Source organism: Thamnophis sirtalis, unplaced genomic scaffold (assembly GCF_051295495.1).
Source record: "Thamnophis sirtalis isolate CommonGarterSnake01/CBP01778 unplaced genomic scaffold, rThaSir2_p1.2 scaffold_2, whole genome shotgun sequence".
NCBI classification, from domain to species: domain Eukaryota; kingdom Metazoa; phylum Chordata; class Lepidosauria; order Squamata; family Natricidae; genus Thamnophis; species Thamnophis sirtalis.
Genome location: NW_028261382.1, coordinates 93,859,127 through 93,877,399, shown reverse-complemented (window position 1 = coordinate 93,877,399; position 18,273 = coordinate 93,859,127). Strand labels below are relative to the sequence as shown.

The 18,273-nt window shown below is 44.9% G+C and overlaps 1 protein-coding gene across 1 annotated transcript in view; it reads left to right on the top strand.

Annotated features, from left to right (window-relative positions):
* The first annotated feature begins 78 nt into the window (after positions 1–78).
* NCAPD3 (non-SMC condensin II complex subunit D3) overlaps positions 79–18,273 on the top strand; it is a 55,004-nt gene continuing 36,809 nt past the window's right edge. Inside the window, exons 1-11 of the mRNA XM_087706383.1 lie at positions 79–186; positions 5,514–5,668; positions 6,831–6,993; positions 8,356–8,528; positions 9,302–9,469; positions 10,487–10,548; positions 10,730–10,817; positions 13,430–13,557; positions 14,525–14,597; positions 16,538–16,663; positions 16,806–17,058. Coding sequence (XP_087562509.1) covers positions 108–186; positions 5,514–5,668; positions 6,831–6,993; positions 8,356–8,528; positions 9,302–9,469; positions 10,487–10,548; positions 10,730–10,817; positions 13,430–13,557; positions 14,525–14,597; positions 16,538–16,663; positions 16,806–17,058 — 1,468 coding nt within the window. The 5' untranslated portion in view covers positions 79–107. The remainder of the gene's footprint in view (positions 187–5,513; positions 5,669–6,830; positions 6,994–8,355; positions 8,529–9,301; positions 9,470–10,486; positions 10,549–10,729; positions 10,818–13,429; positions 13,558–14,524; positions 14,598–16,537; positions 16,664–16,805; positions 17,059–18,273) is intronic.

Sequence of the window (18,273 nt, the reverse complement as noted above, 5' to 3'; positions counted from 1 at the left end):
GCAGGCGCGCCCCGCGCGAGGCGGCCGTCCCGGCGTCCCCAGGCCGGTGAGGATTGGCTGGCGGGCGGCGAGCGCGGCGATTGGTCGGTTCGAAGCTGCGGCGGTGGATGGAGCCGCGCGCGATGGCGGCGAGGGAGTGCTTGGAGGACGCGGTGGATCGCTGGGGGTTCCGGGATGTCGACCGAGGTGAGCTTTGGGGGTGGGCGGGGGAAAGGGAGAATTCGAGCTTCTGGGGTGGGAGGCGTGGGAAAAAAATCGCTTCCAATGATTGGCAGGGGGTGGGACGTTGCTCTTCTATGGATGGGGGACCACCAAGCGATCGCAGAGCGGGAATTAGCTCCGAGATGGGAGCCCACAAGGAGATAATATAGCCTTTATTGTCATTGTACAAAATAAATACAACGAAATTGGTTAACTGACATCACAGGGCAGGAAGGAGCCTGCCAGTTCTGGACTCAGATTATTAGCCCCAGGATGGGGGACCATCAATAGCAATAGCAATAGCAGTAGACTTATATACCGCTTCATAGGCCTTTCAGGCCTCTCTAAGCGGTTTACAGAGAGTCAGCATATTGCCCCCAACAACAATCCGGGTCCTCATTTTACCCACCTCGGAAGGATGGAAGGCTGAGTCAACCCTGAGCCGGTGAGATTTGAACCGCTGACCTGCTGATCTAGCAGTAGCCTGCAGTGCAAGAGATCACATTGAGGGAGCCTTCCGATTCTGGACTCAGAGTCTTGGCCTTGGGATGGGGGACCACCAGGAGATCAATCCTGGCAGCAGAGACGAGAAAAAGGGGCGGCCAACCACTTCCAAACAACTTCAACAGTCACAAACCTGCCTGGTGGGTTGACAATCTGAGTATTCGAAGACCAATTTGCAGAAGATACAAGTAGTCCTCGGTTTGCAACAGCTCATTTAGCAACCGAAGTTACAACAGCACTGAAAAAAGTGGCTTATGACCGTTTTTCACACTTAAGGACTGTTGCATTATCTCCATGGTCATGTAATGAAATTCAGTTGCTTGGCTACGGACTCATATTTATGACGGTTCCAGCATCCTGGAGTCATGTGATCTGCTTTTTGTAACCTTCCGACAAGCAAAATCAATGGGGAAGCCCAATTCACTTAACAACCGGGTTATTAATTTAATGCCTGCAGTGATTCACTTAACAACTTCGGGGTGTTTCTGTTGCAGAAAATGACAGGAAAAGTTTATGTGGCAGCCAGGTTCAGAAAGCTAGCCCATGGCTAGCATTGCAAGTTCTGAACAACCTTCATTATTGAAGCACGCGTTCTTATACATTCTCAAAAGCATTGCAACACGGAAATACTTAACACATTTCTTAGTGGTTACCTTGGACTTTTGACATAGGTTTTGACATAGGCTTTTGACATAGGGACATCTTGTGGTTAGGCATTTGCTTTGTGTTCTTTTGCAAGCTGCAACTCTGCCTATGTGGCTTTAATATAGAAGTAAAGGGGCTCTAAGAGGCTGTCCAGCCTGACCCAGTAAGTTTCACACTTAATGTCCACATCTCACTTTACGTCCTGCTTTAATTCCATGCCAAGTGGTCTGGAAGGGGGGGGGGCTGCTCAACCATCACGGATTTCGATGAAATTTTGTGCGAACATGCACACATGTCCCCCCCTCCCCAATGAACATTGATGAAGTATGCCAATGCAATTCTTGCGGAAATATAGTCACTTGTTTGACCTCATACCGCAGCCTTTGACTTTGAGGTTTCAGCAATTTTGAGACATAATATCTCCAGAAATATTTTGTTGAGAGAAGCAAAACTTGGCCATCTTGTACAACTCGTTGTGCTCTGTTAAACAAAATAACAAAAAACATTCTCATGAGCGATTTCCATCTAGATCATTTGGAGGAAAGTTGGCTGAAAATGTTGTGGCTTTAAAAGGTTAAAATTTGGCTTTTTATATCTCTGGAAGGAAAGGTATGATAAACGTGAAACTTTGTGTGTAATAACTTAGCAACAGCAAGGTTGTCGAATATAAAATTGCATTCTCCTACTGCTTTCCAATAGTTCCTCAAATTGAGTGTAAAGTTGACATTTTTTTGTAAAAACACCAAAAATAGGGTATTTTCAGCCCGTTTTTACGAAAAAAAAATCTTCTGGAAACTGTTAAATCATTTTCATTAGAAAGAGCATGTTTCAAACCCCCTAAAAAAGTAGGGTTGGTTTTTCACCGCTGACATATAAAGCCCTAAAAATAGGGACAAAGTTGAGGACGTCACATGCATTTTATTATTTTTTTTGTCTTGCTTTGTTTTATATAGACATCATTGCTACTATTATATTGTGTTGGACCATGATGACATTGTCACTAGCAATAGCAATAGCAGTTAGACTTATTTACCGCTTCATAGGGCTTTCAGCCCTCTCTAAGCGGTTTACAGAGTCAGCATATTGCCCCCAACAACAATCCGGGTCCTCATTTTACCCACCTCGGAAGGATGGAAGGCTGAGTCAACCCTGAGCCGGTGAGATTTGAACAGCCGAACTGCAGAACTGCAGTCAGCTGAAGTAGCCTGCAGTGCTGCATTTAACCACTGCGCCACCTCGGCTCTACCATGCCCGCTAGCCGTGCAGTGCCAGCCACGGTTGGGCTTCTTGGTTCAAGATCCCAAGCCTGTAGTTTGGCTTCTTCCTCGAGGTTCCAAAGCCTTGTGGGGGTATCTGTCCGGTTCCCATGCTGAAAATTAGGCAGCTTATCCTAGGTTCCCTAGCCTGAAACGGCTACTTGGGCCCCATTTGGACATTGTTACTTAGGGGTGTACTCACCTTTGTTGCCAGCAGTTTAGACATTAATGGCTGTGTGTTGCGTTATTTTGAGGGGACAGCACATTTACACTGTTATACAAGCTGTGTACTCACTACTTTGCATTGTAACCAGAGGTCATTTCTTCAATGCTGTCATATGAAAAGATATACTTAAATATTTACAAAATGTGAAGGGGTGTACTCACTTCTGTGATATTATCTGTCTATATCTATCTATCTATCTATCTTCCATCTATATCTATCTATCTATCTATCTATCTATCTATCTATCTATCTATCTATCTATCTATCTATCTATCTTCCGTCTATCTATCTATATCTATTTATATCTTCCATTTATTTATCTTCCATCTATATCTATCTTCCATCTCTCTATATCTATTTATCTCTGTATCTTATAACTATCTCTTTTCCATCTACCTTCCATCTCTCTCTCTCTCTTCCATCCATCCATCCATCCATCTATCTATCTATCTATCTATCTATCTATCTATCTATCTATCTATCTATCTATCATCTCTATCTATCTATCTTCCATCCATCTATCTATATCTATTTATCTCTATATCTTCCATTTATTTCTTCCATCTATCTCTAAATCTATCTTCCATCTATCTATATCTATTTATCTCTACATCTTATATCTCTCTCTCTATCTCTTTTCCATCTATCTACCTTCCATCTCTCTCTTCCATCTATCCATCCATCCATCCATCTATGTCTATATCTATATCTATCTATATATATCTATCTATCTATCTATCTATCTATCTATCTATCTATCTATCTATCTATCTATCTATCTATCTAGATCTATGTCTATATCTATATCTATCATCTATCTATCTATCTATCTATCTATCTAATTATCTATCTATCTATCTATCTATCTATCTATCTATCTATCTATCTATCTATCTATCCTTCTTGTGCCAAATCCGTCATCGGACATTGGCAATCATGTTGGCGATCTTATTTTTATCAACAGCCACACGGAAAAGTGCTGTTGAGTTTTGTCCAAACCCAATCCCTTGGATTTTGAAGCCATGTACAGACATACACACAAGAGTTAGTCTTACTGAACAAAGCATGAATTATGAGGTTCTCTGAAATTACCAATTATTTTTTTATGCCTGGAGCAAAAGTATGACAGATTTGGCAACATTTAAATTCTGTTTGGTGTTCTTTTAAATCCTCATGATTTACCGACACCTTAAAATGATGGAGAAAGCTAAGTTACAATTGCCTCCTGAATCCATTTCATGCAATATCCTGCTTGGTTGATTGAATTGCATCTTAAAAGAGGAGGATTATTTTTCTTGGTGCTGGCAATTTATAACTAGAGACCTGTTTCAATATTTACCCTGGAATTGCAAAAGGGGCTATATGATCATTAGTTTTAATAAGACATTCTAATTTATGCTCCAGCCTTTTTTCTTCTTGCAATTCCATAGACGTTTAAAAAGATAATGACATAGAGAAGGGTGGTAATTTCCCCCCCTCTGAATTACTAGTGAGTCACAAATTTAATCTCATTTAGAGGAGATGGGATTGGTTTTTTTTTTTTTTTTGCTTTGTTTTGTTTTTAAAAACAAGCGTTACTGTTTATTATTTTAAAATTTTATATATACCTCTTCTAATTATAACAAAGCAGATTATATCATAGCTACCAAAGCAAAATGCAAGCAGCAAAAGAAAAATGTGTAAACAATTAAATCCTCTTTAGACATCACGGGCCAAATGTCTTGGAAGAAACAAAGGCTCAGCTGTAAGGTTATATTTTGAGTTAAAAAAAAAAAGGAAGGGTAGTAAGTATTTTATTTTCATTTCATTTTATTTTGTTCTGTATTCTATTCTGTTCTAGTCTAGTCCAGTCCAGTCCATTCATGTTCTGTTCTATTCTATTCTTTTCTTTTCTAAACTCTACTCTACTATACCATTCCATTCCATTCATTGTCCTATTCTATTTCATTCCATTCCATTCCTTGTCCTGTCCTGTCCTATTCTGTTGCATTAAGGTCCCGAGGCTGAAGATGAATAAAAGTAAACCAATCCACGGATAGTTGAACCAACAGAAGTGTATTGAGCATCCAGAATCAACAAAAGAATCAACAGCATTAAGCATTCCATGGAGAGCAGAATCAACAGCAACTTATTAATCATCAGACATCATTTTTATAGCTTCTTAGTTTCTTAGTCCTCACCTACTTTACGTGTTATTACAATAATTGGTTAGTCATTACATCATTGGTGTTCGTGAGAATGTGCATGTTCTCACACACTAAATGAATCAAATGTTATACATTCAAATGAGTAAATGTTACAGGTTATACTTTGTATCATCCCGTGTCCTTGTTCATGCCTGGGAACACGGAAACAGCAAAGAATTGCTGACAGTTTGCAAACACGTGTCACCACAGTTCTAAGAACCATCCAGATGATTTACTGTAATAACCCTACACTATTCCATTCCTTTTCCTGTCCTGTCCTATTCCATTCCATTCCACTTATCCTACGCTATCCTATCCTCCCAATGCTATCCTATTCATTGGCTGCCCATCTCCCTTACAATTAAAACCATAAGTACTGCACAGAAAATATTAAATAGCATGGCCTTTTGTACCTTGGCAGTCTTTTTATTTTATTATCGATGGGAGCCTGCCCGCTTGCTGTATTTTAAACATTTCCACATTTCCTCCTTTCAGCCTGGGTTGACACTGTGTGGGAACTGGACTTCACCGAGACGGAGCCTTTGGATTCCCGGACCGAGGGCTTGATAACCGATGACGGCTTGGAGGCTTTTGTTCGGCTTTATAAGGCGCTCTTTCCATTTAGTGCAGATGACCACGAGACCACAGAAGTAAGGAACGGTCCTTTTCCCCTAGCATCAATTTAGCCGGCTTTATAGCATCTGCGATTTTAAACCCTGATTACTTAGGCAGCAGAAAAAGGAGAAGATATTTAACTGCCGTATTTTTCGGCATATAAGACGCACCTTTTTCCCCTCAAAAAAGGGCTGAAAATCTGGGTGCGTATTATACACTGAATACAGCATTTTGTGCCTCCCCAAACCCCAGCCCCTTCACCAAAATGGCTGTGCGTTGCCTTTAGGAGGCTTCCAGGGTGCTCCTGGGGGCTGGGGAGGGCAGAAATGAGCAAAAAACGGGCCGATTTTTGCTCAAATTCCCCCCCCCTGCCTCCAGGAGCACTCTACAAGGCTCCTAAAGGCTATTCATGCCCTTGTTTGGGGGGGGGGGATGGGCCCGTTTTCGTGAAAAACGCCATTTTTGGGAGATCTGCAGAGTCCAAAAGCTTTTTTTTTAAAATTTGCCTCTGCAAAATCTTGGTGCGTCTTATACTCCAAAAAACACTGTAACACATTTAGATTTTTTTAAAATTACGTTTTTTTAATCCTTATTTTCTCCACAACCACCACCCTAGGAGGTGAGTTGGGCTGAAAGAGAGCGTGACTGGCCAAAAGTCACCTGCTGACATTCATGGTTAAGAGGAGATTATAACTCACAGTCTCCTGGTGATTGGCCCAAAGTCACCCAGCTGGCTTTCATACCTGCTATCTTAACCACTTGTTCTGACTGAGGCTTCCAAAGAGCATGAAGCAAACTCCTGGTCCCGTAAAAAAAACCCTTTTATTACTTTGCTGTGAATTCTGCTCGTTCACATCCCGCAAAGTCTTTCCAGGGAGGATTTGTTGCTGACACAGCAAATACAGTTTGTTTCCAAACAGCCCTCAACTCTCTCACATACTGACAGGACGCTGACAAGCCAGATGAATACCATGGATGCTGGCAGGCAGAGGCAGAATATATTTTTTTTCTTATTTTCCTCCCCAAAAACTACGGTGCGTCTTACAGTCCGAAAAATACGGTAAATCGAGTCGATTTAAATCAAGCCTTTTTAACAGTGATTTCAAATCAACTTGATTTAAAGCAAATCCACCCTGCAGACACCAAAAATGACTTTAGGTGAGCCTGCTGTCCAGCTTGTTCTCTTTTCCTTTTCAGAGCATCTGGCCTCTTTTGGTGGAAAGCAACCTCTGCCCTAAAGCCGTGGTCGCTGTGTTGCATCACTTTGTCCAGGAGGCCCAGAACAGGAAGGCCAACACACAACAACGCCTGTTTGCCCTCCACGCGGCTGGATTGTATTTTTTGTTAGTTGAAATTCCTGGTAGGTCCGTGGACCGTTTTGTGTTGTGTGGTGCTTCGACCCACGTTTGGCATGGACATCTCAACAAGGTCGTCATTGAAACATAGCTCCGTGGATGGTTGCAGTACCTCCGTTCTGTGAGGGTTAGGAATGAACTTCAAGCAATGCACCGTGGCAGCACGTACAGGAATGGGGTTTCTCCTCCCTCTCTTCTGGCCTGTCCTCAGGACCCACAAATCTGATTTAGGCCAGGGATTCTCAATCTGGTTTAGGTTTAGGCCAACAGTTCCCAACCGTAGCAACTTGGAAGATGTGTTGATTCCCGACAAGTTGCTCAGGGTGACAAACATTGGATTTAGACCCATGTGGAGTGTGTAGTCCAGTCTTAGAAAAGTGAAATCTGACTAGCAATATGTGAACTTTATAAAACTTCCTTAATTCATACATTCACTAGGATTAGAAGCGAAGAACAAGCTCAGCCATGTAAGGCAGAGAGAGACTGTAGCAAGGATAACAACGGTGTTGTAACACCATCACACCAAGGGAAAGTTGTACTCAGATTCCCATTAATCTATAGCCAATCATCTCGTCTCATCCTCAATTACCAAACTGTTCTGACCGAGGCTTCCCAAGAGCATGAAACAAACTCGTGGTCCCGACAAAAACCTCTTTTATTAATTGACTGTGAATTCTGCTCATTCACACCCAGCAAAGTCTTTCAAGGGAGGATTTACAGTCACAGACCTTATCAGGCTTGGAGATCTGCCATGCCGAGATCTGCAAAATTTGGCCAGGGGTCTCGGAGAGTCACGAACCAATTAAGCGAACTAATTCTCTCCTGTAAACTCCACTCCCCTTTCGCTCCTCTTTTATGTCCTCTGGGAGGGGCCATTCACTGTCCATTGTCCACCTGTGGCTTTACTCCCAAGTCAACCCCTGTTCTTTAGTTGCTCCCTTTGGCACATCGGAGACACGCTCCAGCTGTTCTTCTGCCCCACTGATATCTGACTCTGAAGGCAGCTGATAACTGTCAGAGGGCCCTGGCCCCCTCTCTGCCTCCGACACAGAGCCCTCATCCGAGCCTTCCCTGGATTCCAGGACTGGCCCATGTTCCTCCCCAACCTCCTCACTGCCCGAATCTGCTGCCAGCTCTGCTTGGCGGGCCACAACACCAAACAATATTTGTGGAAAATAAGAGGTATGGAAGAAAGAGATTTGGGGAAGGAGAGGAGATGGCTAGAAAGATAAGAAATCAAATAGAGGTATCTAGGTTCTTAGGGAGGTAATTTCGTGTTATCAGTTATGTTTTTTGGGCTCTGTTAGCTGCAGGTGGTGTGGTATAAAACTAGTTTACGGTTAACATGCAAATGGTCTTTTTGGCAGGCAGCATAGCCAACCAGCTATTGCACCCGGTGATGTTCGAGAAATGCCTTCAAACCTTGTCCAAATGTTGGCCGGAGGAGTTAGATTTGCCCAGGAAAAGGAAAAAAAAACAAGGCAAAAACTTGATGGGCGAGAGGAAGAAAGGGAAGCCAGCAAGAAATGAAAACGCCCCGGTAAAAAAAACATTTTAATATTCCTTATCAAAAGCATTCTATTTTGTCTGTTTTCCCGCTGCTTGGTTCATTCATTCTTTTGGTGTTTTCCAGCATTCAATAGAGCAGTTGAAGGCCAGGCCTTCTAGATCAGGGGGGGTCAAACTCCATTTCATTGAGGGCCGCATTAGGGTTGTGTTTGATATTGGGGGGGGGGAGATGAGTGTGACCTGGGTGGGTGTGGTGAGCTCGATGTAACTCGTGTTGAGGGCACTTGTGGTGGCCAAGTGCTAAGGCAGAACTTTCCTCCGAACCTCTAATAATCTTCCTTTCCCTTCCTTTCCTTCCTTTCCTTTTCATTTCCCTTTCTCTTCCTTTTCATTTCCCTTTCCCTTCATTTCCTTCCCCTTCCTTTTACCTTCCCTTCCTTTTCATTTCCCTTCCCCTTCCTTTTACCTTCCCTTCCTTTTCCTTTCCTCTTCATTCTTTTCTTCTTCCTTCCCCGTTTTCCTTATTTTTCCTCCCTCGCTCACCTTCCCTTTTTCTTCCCTCTCTCCCTTTCTCCCTTCTTGCCTACTCGAATGCAAAAGGGGAAACATTTCTCTCTTTTTTTTTAGTTTGGTTTGCTAGCCCTCTGCCAGCGGAAACGGAGCATTGTTTTTGCTGGCAGAGCCAGCGTGGGCCAGTCCTTTGCTGTTTCCATGCCAGCCCCGCGGGCCAGCACTGGAATATCAGGAAGCTGCAATTTCTGAATCTTGCTTAACTGATCTGTGGTCCTTTCCCTGCCATTCTAGATGGATGACATCTTTGAAGAGGAAGACGTTCAAGAAGAGATTTACTTCTCCACCCGGGAGCTGCTTGAAATCCGCGAAGCCCTCTTCCTCCTGCTGAAAAACCTCCTGAGGCTGTTTTCCAAGTTTTCCTTGAAGGAGAGGCCCCAGTGCGTTCAGACCTGTATTCAGGTGACTGTTATCTCTTCGCTAAAGTGGCAGGATGCCTCCTATGCACTAGTACGGCTGGCCCCCGACATACGACCAAAATTGGGATCAGGATTTCCATTCCTGAGCAAGGTGGTTGTTAAGGGTAGACCTGATTTTAGGACCTCGCTGTCAGGGTTCCCACAGATGCCCTAATTAAATCATGAGCCTCAAGCCAAACTTCAAAAGAAATCCAGTTATTTATTAGGAGCTTCGTGCCAGCATGTTCCTAGTGAAGCCAACTCTGACCCTTGTTTTCCCCCCTCCCCCAAGGTGTGTCATCAGTCACCTTCTCCAAAGAAGCAATTTTGTAGGTTGTTAGAGATCACTCCACTCCGGGCGTTGTGGGTAACCCCGGAAATGGCCTTGACAGAGATATGGCTGGAATGTGCTTTCATTTTGACTGCTGTGCTGCCTCGCCGCAGCTGCAGACTTCGTTCTCCCATTCCCCCTTGCCTATGGCAACTCGAGAGCAGGCCAAGGATGCTCTGTGAGTAGACACTCTTGCCACGCTCTCTTAAGCAAATCACTGCCGTTGTTAAGCGAATCAAGAGGTTGTTAAGCGAACCTGGCTTCCCTGCTCACTTTGCTTGGGACTGGGGAGGACACCAATGGTGATCACCTGACCCCAGGATGCCGCAACCGTTGTAAATACCTGTTGCCAAACACCTGAATTTTGATCACATGCCAGCAGGGAGGCCAATCATGGTGAACGAGTGGGGGGGGGGGGCGAAGTGCATGCACAAGGCGCAGGCGTGTATTGCATTATGGGGCGGGCACGCGTATACACTGTGGCATGCGCATGCGTTTTTGGCGCACGATGACAAAAAGGTTAGCCATTTCTGTCCTATAATATTTTTCATGATAAGGGAGCATCAGTGTGACAATTTCCCTCTTCTGTTTGACAATAGAAATGGAACGAATGAATGAATCAAATTCTGCTCTGCTCTGCTCTGTTATTCTGTTATAAATAAAAAGGTATTTTGGCTTCCTTTCTCACAGATCTTCGTTAAGCTGACGAGTCTAGAGCCCTGCGCGCTGGACTTCAAGCCTTTGGACGTGACGTGAGTTTTTGCTCCGGAATCTCAAGGTGGCATTGTGGGTTTGTGGAGCCCAAGGGGTGTTGAGGGCATGGAATCGAGCGCAACGAAATGTTCTTTCCCTGAAGATAATAGACTTGACTCTGCAAACATTTACTCTGCATCACGAAATAGACCCAACAGAGAACTTTTCCTTTGGCTACAGGACTATTTCCAGAGCCAAGTATGTCTCGGAGCTTGCCTACTTCGGCCTGCGACTGCTGTGTTCCCCCCTTCATAGCCCAGGAGACAAGGTAAAGGCTGCATTCATCATACATATTGTTCTTTCTTGGATTCTGAATGCATGGATCTATAAAAGGATCCTTTCTGTGGAAGCGGCCAAGGACTGGCCAGCTGTCTCTTAGCAGGAGATGATTCTTCTCCTTCTTCCTCTTCTTTTTCTTCTTCTCCTCCTCCTCCTTCTTCTCTTTCTCCTCTTCTTCTTCCCCTTCTCCCTCTCCTTCCTCTCCTTCATTCTCCTCTTCTTCTCCTTCCTCTTCTCTTCTTCCTCCTTTTCCTTCCTCTCCTTCATCTTCTTCTCCTCCTTTTCCTTCTCCTTCCTCTTTCTCCTCTTCTTCTCCTTCCTCTTTCTCCTCCTCTTCTTCTCCCTCTCCTTCCTCTCCTTCCCCCTCCTCTTCTCCTCCTTCCTCTTCTCCTCCTCCTCCTCTTCTATTCCTCCTTTTCCTTCTCCTTCCTCTCCTTCCTCTTCCTCTTCTCCTCCTCCTCCTTTTCCTTCCTCTCCTCCTCCTTTTCCTTCTTCCTCTTTTTCTTCTTCCCCCTTTTTTCTTCTTCCTCTTCCTCTTCTTCTTCCCATTCTTCTTCCCCCTCCCCTACTTCTACTTCTCCTCCTCCTTCCTCCTCCTCCTCCTCCAGATCAGATTTCAATTGGCAGAATGAAGTCACCTTCTTGGCTTTATTGTTGACCAAAAATAACTAATTATTGGTAGTAGATGACATGCCAGCAAATGGGCCAGGCTCTGCGTGTCTCTCCATTTGAGCATATGGGTCTTACACTTTGGTGCTTCAACTCTCAACTAGGGTCCTCCTAGTAGCATAAAGGAGGTTGGATTGCAATAGCAATCTTATCTGCCAGCTAATCCTTTCCATGTTAGATGGAACCTGGGAACCTGGGTGCTGATTTAAAAGCAAGTTATCATTGCCTGAAAGGAGACCCAGTAGAGATAACCCTACTAAATCTGAAGAGAGTTTGTTTGATTTTGGACCTCCTGCCCTCCATCTATCCCCCCCCCCCCCCAAAAAAATCTGATGTCTGGGATTATCAGGAAGCAGGTACTGTATTTTTCAGAGTATAAGACGCACCTTTTTCTCTTAAGAAAGAGGATGAAAATCTGGGTGCATCTTATACACCGAATACAGCATTTTTGGCCTCCCAAAACCCCTCCCCCTTTGCAAAAATGGCCGTGCATAGCCTTTAGGAGGCTTGTAGAGTGCTCCTGGGGGCTGGGGAGGGCAGAAATGAGCAAAAAAGGGCTGTTTTTTGCTCCCCCCCCCCGCCTCCAGGAACACTCTACAAGCCTTCTAAAGGCCATGCGTGCTCTCTTTTTTTAACAACAACAAAAAAAAAAACCCGGGCCAGTTTTCGTGAAAAATGGGCCAGTTTTGGGAGGTCTGCAGAGTGCAAAAGCTTTTTTTTTTTTTTAATTTGACTCTTCAAAATCTTGGTGAGTCTTATTACTCCGAAAAATGCGGTATGTGGAAATGATTTTATTTATTTTTTTTGCCAATTTTTTTCAGTCTCTTTCCAAGCCAAAACTCCTACCAACAATTCTTCGGTTTCCCTGCTAGATGGAGCTTTAATACTGCTGCACATACTTGGCTCGTGGGTGTTTTTTACAAACAGGGAAATGGTGCTGATTTTCCAGAGGCATTTGTTTTTTTGTGTGTGATCTTTTGACTTAAGCAAACCTTCCCAAAATTCTTTCCTGGGATTTCCCGCACAAATCCCATCCACCCCTGCAAGGCAGAAATGCTGAAATAAATGCTTTCTTTTGAAAAATGTTCCCTTTATAAAAGATTGCTTTGGAACGGGGAGAACATTGGTTTAGGAATGGGGACATTGAACAAGAACAGGGCTAGAAATAATTGTGTTTTTCATTTTTTCTCCCTGTTTTTTTTTTTTTGCTCAAAAAGTGAAAGAGGCATAGCATGCCAGCTGAAATCTGTTATACAGAGCTTTCTGAAATAGGCTAAAGAAAACAGATAGTGTTTTTTTGTCCTCGCTCTGTAGGTCAAAAAAGTCTCAATCATTCGGGCCAAAAGTGTCTAAATGTAGAAGGTGACTCTGGTAGCAAAGCTGCTAATTTAACTGAGATAAGTGGGACTTTCGTTATTAGTTGCGAAGTCATGTCCAACCCATTGTTACCCAATGGATAACATTCCTCCAGGCCTTCCTGTCCTCTACCATCCTCTGGAGTCCATTTAAGCTCATGCCTGCTGCTTCGGTGACTCCATCTAGCCACCTCGTTCTCTGTTGTCGTCCCCTTCTTCTTTTGCCCTCAATCGTTCCCAGCAAGAGGCTCTTCTCCAGGAAGTCCTTCCTTCTCATCAGGTGGCCAAAATATTTGAGTTTCCTCTTCAGGATCTGGCCTTCTAAAGAGCAGTCAGGGTTGATCTCCTCTAGGACTGACCGGTTTGATCACCTTGCAGTCCAAGGGACTCGCAGGAGTCTTCTTCAGCACCAGAGTTCAAAAGACCTCCATTCTTTGGCGCTCAGCCTTCCTTATGTTCCAACCTTCACAGCCATCCATTGCAACTGGGGAAACCATCGCCTTGACTAGACGCACTTCTGTTACCTTTGTACCAAGAACTCCGGCTGACCGTATTCCCATTTCTTTTCCTTCCCTAGGCTTTGCGTCAAGTGTTCTATCAGCTTCTCAGGGTCATCCTGATGCTGCCAGGGAAAGAAGGGGGCGTCTTGCTTCCCATCCCTTCTCAGATCATCGATGCAAGGAAATTGGCCCTCAAGTTCCTCAGGTAAAACCTCACCTGCCTGTTTTCACTTCTTCTGCATCTCTGCAGGGCCCCTTCTGGGGTATGGTCGCTATCCCACCCACCCCATCCCTTACTTACTTTACTTTATTGTCATTGTATGTATGTACACAGTATACGCATACAACGAAATTCACATGACACCCAGAGACCAGGCATAACACACATAACAATCCTCTAACCCCCACCCACCCACCCAAAAATTCCCTGCCCCTAAACCACCCAAGCATCCACACAACAGACCGAGTAGTGCTGTCCAACAGCTCACTAATGGTGGCCCTTGAGTTCATTGTTGAGTGCGATGATAGCTGTTCTGACCCCCCTCGTCCTACACCAAAGCACGTCGAGACAAAGATACTTCAAGGACTTTTAACAGATAGGCCCTTGGCAGCAATCCAGCACAGACTAATAGCAAAAGCAATAGCAGTTAGACTTATATACCGCTTCATAGGGCTTTCAGCCCTCTCTAAGCGGTTTACAGAGTCAGCATATCGCCCCCACAGTCTGGGTCCTCATTTCACCCACCTTGGAAAGATGGAAGGCTGAGTCAACCTTGAGCCGGTGAGATTAGAACCACTGAACTGCAGATAACAGTCAGCTGAAGTGGCCTGCAGTACTGCACTCTAACCACTGCGCCACCTCGGCTCTTAGTGCGTCGTTGAGTTTGTTAAGTCAGCAACACGGTTGTTAAGTGAATCTGTCTTCCCCATTGACTTGTCGGAAGGTCGCAAAGGGGGGGGGAATCACATGACCCCGGGGACGCCGCAACCGTCATAAATATGAACAGTTGCCAAGCCTCTGAATGTCGAGCACGTGACCACCAGGAAGGCTGCAAGGGACGTGCGAAAAGCATCCATAAGTCACTTTTTTCAGTGTCATCATAACTTTGGGCAGTCACTAAATGAACTGTCGTAAGTCGAGGACTGCCTCTATTTGCATATTTTCTATTTAGCTCGCTGACTGAAGACCTGAAAGAAGCTGCCTTCCCTGTACTGAGGATCTTGCTACAGCATATTTGTGTCAAGGTAAGGTGTGTTTTTTACCTTTCTATGAACCGGTCCGTTTGGTTGGCGGGGGGGGAGGGGATGGAGATGAATTTTCCTAACGACGGCCGTCAACTGAGAACTGATGACTTGGAGCAGGGACAGTGAACCTTTTTCTTATAGCATTAGCAATAGCAGTGAGACTTATATACCGCTTCATAGGGCTTTCAGCCCTCTCTAAGTGGTGTACAGAGTCAGCATATTGCCCCCAACAACAATCTGGGTCCTCATTTTACCCACCTCGGAAGGATGGAAGGCTGAGTCAACCTTGAGCCGGTGAGATTTGAACAGCCGAACTGCCGAACTAGCAGTCAGTTGAAGTAGCCTGTAGTACAGCACTCTAACCACTACGCCACCTCGGCTCCTGTAGCGTGCCAAAATTCCCCCCGCGTGCGCCCACACAATCTCCTCCCACTGAACTGAGCGTGCACCCTCCCCAGGTTCTGGAGGCTTTCCTGGAGCCTGGGCAAGGTGAAAAATGGCCCCAACCAGAGCAGACGGCTGGCGTGCCACCGAATACGCGTCCGCGTGCCGCCTGCGGCACCCGCCGCACCATCGTTTCGCCATCAGGGACTTGGAGTAAATGTTGGAGACATTTGAAGATTTTCCTTGGACATTTTTCAAGTTTTGCTCCTGGCTCTCTTCGCTTCCTGAACTTGGGTCTTGATTTTAAAGTTGCCCCTTAATATATGTGAGGCAACAAACTCTCCCAAAATGGCTCAAAACAGTTCTCTGGTATTCAACATTTCAATTAGTAGGTCTTTTGATTAAAAAAAAACCTCTGTCCCATCACCCCTTTTATCATTCTGGCTCTGCTATTTGCATGGTTCGCCTTTTCTCCACTGTAGTAATCAGGGTTTCAGCGTTCCAAATATCATGTAGAATTAAATCAAAGTCCAAGGCAAAACGATCCTTAAAGTTCCAATTTAATAAATCAGACATCTTAGCACATTGCTGTGGAATCTCAAGTCTGGAAATTACATCAGAATCCCACCCAGTTAAAAGTTCATGATCTTATCCCCACACCCACAATCCATCACAGAGCCAAGGTGGCGCAGTGGTTAGGGTGCAGTACTGCAGGCCACTTCAGCTGACTGTTATCTGCAGTTCAGTGGTTCTAATCTCACCGGCTCAAGGTTGACTCAGCCTTCCATCCTTCCGAGGTGGGTGAAATGAGGGCTCAGACTGTGGGGGCAACATGCTGACTCTGTAAACCGCTTAGAGAGGGCTGAAAGCCCTATGAAGCGGTATATAAGTCTAACTGCTATTGCTATTCCACGCTGTCATCTCCACCCAGCTGCTTCCGGTCTTCTAGAAAAGAATGACAACAATACATTCCACAATCCTACTCCTTTCTATTCCCCACTCCCAACTACCATACTAATGAAACAACATAATGAAATAAGAGAAAGTATGGCAGGCCAAATTTCTAAAAGGAATATAATTGCAGGCCTGACACAGGGTTTAGCATTAAAATTATTTTAATCATCTTCTTTTAAAAGCTCCATAATTCCTTGCGGGGTGGAGTTTGGGGCAACTGAATGGAGCTGAGTGTTTACTGGCCGGATGCCCTTCCGTGTCGCCAATGCGGAGTTTTGTTCGGCAGATCTATTCTCATTTTGCCCAGAGAGAGAAAAATATCTGCCTCTACTTAGGATCGAACTCACAACCTCCTGATTGTGAGGCGAGAACTCCCCCTCTAGGCCACCGCACCACTCATTAAAACTATTTTAATAATTACATTAAAATATTAATTAGCATGAAAACGTTCATTTGAGGTGGCCATCTCACTGGTGTCCTCTTCCGTGAATCGGTTGCAGCAGAAAGCCAGGTGCCAACATCCCGTAACCAGCTCTGCCTTGAGGTCCCTGCGATGGAACATCAGGCTTCAGCTAAATTTGATCGCTTCCTTTTCATTCCAGGTTCCAGATAAATCCGAATATCGGACCTACGCGGCATTGTCTTTGTCGCAGTTGCTCTACAAACTCCCTTGCGCTGAGCATGCCCGATTCATTGCTTGGCTGTATGGATACTCGCGCAATAACAAGGTGAGGAAATGAACACATTTTGGCATTCCCAACCCCATCCGAGACAGTCAAAACGTCACCAGAGTGGATTCGGCAAGCGACAGAATTTATCCTTGAACTGATTGGCCGTTGCTAATATACCTCTCATTTCCTTGCATAACAGATTTCCTACAGGGTATTTGCACTTGATGTGGCCTTGGCTTTGTTAGAAATTCCAGAGCGGGTTCAGGACGTCGTTTTGACCGAAGAGGAGCAGGTGTTTCTGAAACACAAATTCCTGGTTCAGGTCATGATCTTCCGCCGCTGTTCGGACAAAGTGCCCACCGTTCGCAGCAAAGCCCTGTCAAGCTTCGCTCAGTGCCTGGAAAACAAAGTTGTGGCAGACGTACAGGATATTCAAGAGCTGCTGCATGGAAGTAAGTGTCAGCTCTCGAAAGATCTCCGTTATACAGATAGCAGTAGCACTTAGACTTGTATACCGCTTCACTGTGCTTTACAGCCTGATCTAAACGGTTTACAGAGTCAGCCTCTTTCCCCCAACAATCTGGGTCCTCATTTTACCGAACCTCGGAAGGACGGAAGGCTGAGTCAACTTGGAGCCAGTCAGAATTGAGTAGAGTCAGCCTGCAGTACTGCATTCTAAATACTGGGAAGGGAAGGGAAGGGAAGGGAGGGAGGGAAGGAAGGAAAGAAGATGAGGAAAAGAGGAAAGAAGGAGTGAGAGCTAGGAAAGGAGGAAGAAAGGAAGGAGAGTGAAGAAAAAAGGAGTTAGGGAAGGAAGGAAAGAAGGTGAGGAAAGGAGGAAAGAAGGAGAGCTAGGAAAGGAGGAAGAAAGGAAAGAGAGTGAAGAAAGAAGGAGGGAGGGAAGGAAGGAAAGAAGGTGAGGAAAGGAGGAAAGAAGGAATGAGAGCTAGGAAAGGAGGAAGAAAGGAAGGGGAGTGAAAAAAGAAGGAGGGAGGGAAGAAGGAAAGAAGGTGAGGAAAGGAGGAAAGAAGGAATGGGAGCTAGGAAAGGAGGAAGAAAGGAAGGAGAGTGAAGAAAGAAGGAGGGAGGGAAGGGAGTTAGGGAAGGAAGGAAGGAAAGTAGGTAAGGAAAGGAGTGAGAGTTAGGAAAGGAGGAAGAAAGGAAGAATGAAGAAAGAAGGAGGGAAGGAAGTTAGGAAAGGAAGGAGGGAGGGAAGGAAGGAAAATAGCAATAGCACTTACACTTATATACCACTTCACGGTGCTTTACAGCCCTCTCTAAGCAGTTTATAGAGTCAGCCTCTTTCCCTCAACAATCCTGGTCCTCGTTTTACCAACTTTGGAAGAATGGAAGGCTGAGTCGACCTTGAGCCTGGGGAGATTTGAACTGCCAAATTGCAGGCAGCCGGCAGTACTGCATTATAACCACTGCGCCCCCAGGGCTCTTATACCCACCTGCACACACATACATGACACAGAGAAACATTCCGGCCTCGTTCGGATGTAGACATATACATGGCGAAAAAAAGAATGATCACATGACCGCAACCATCATACATACATACATACATACATACATACGTATGTACGTACGTACCAGTTGCCAAGCATCTGAATTTTGATCCTCTGCACTGTTGTACAATCATAAGTCACCTTTTTTTTTGGTGC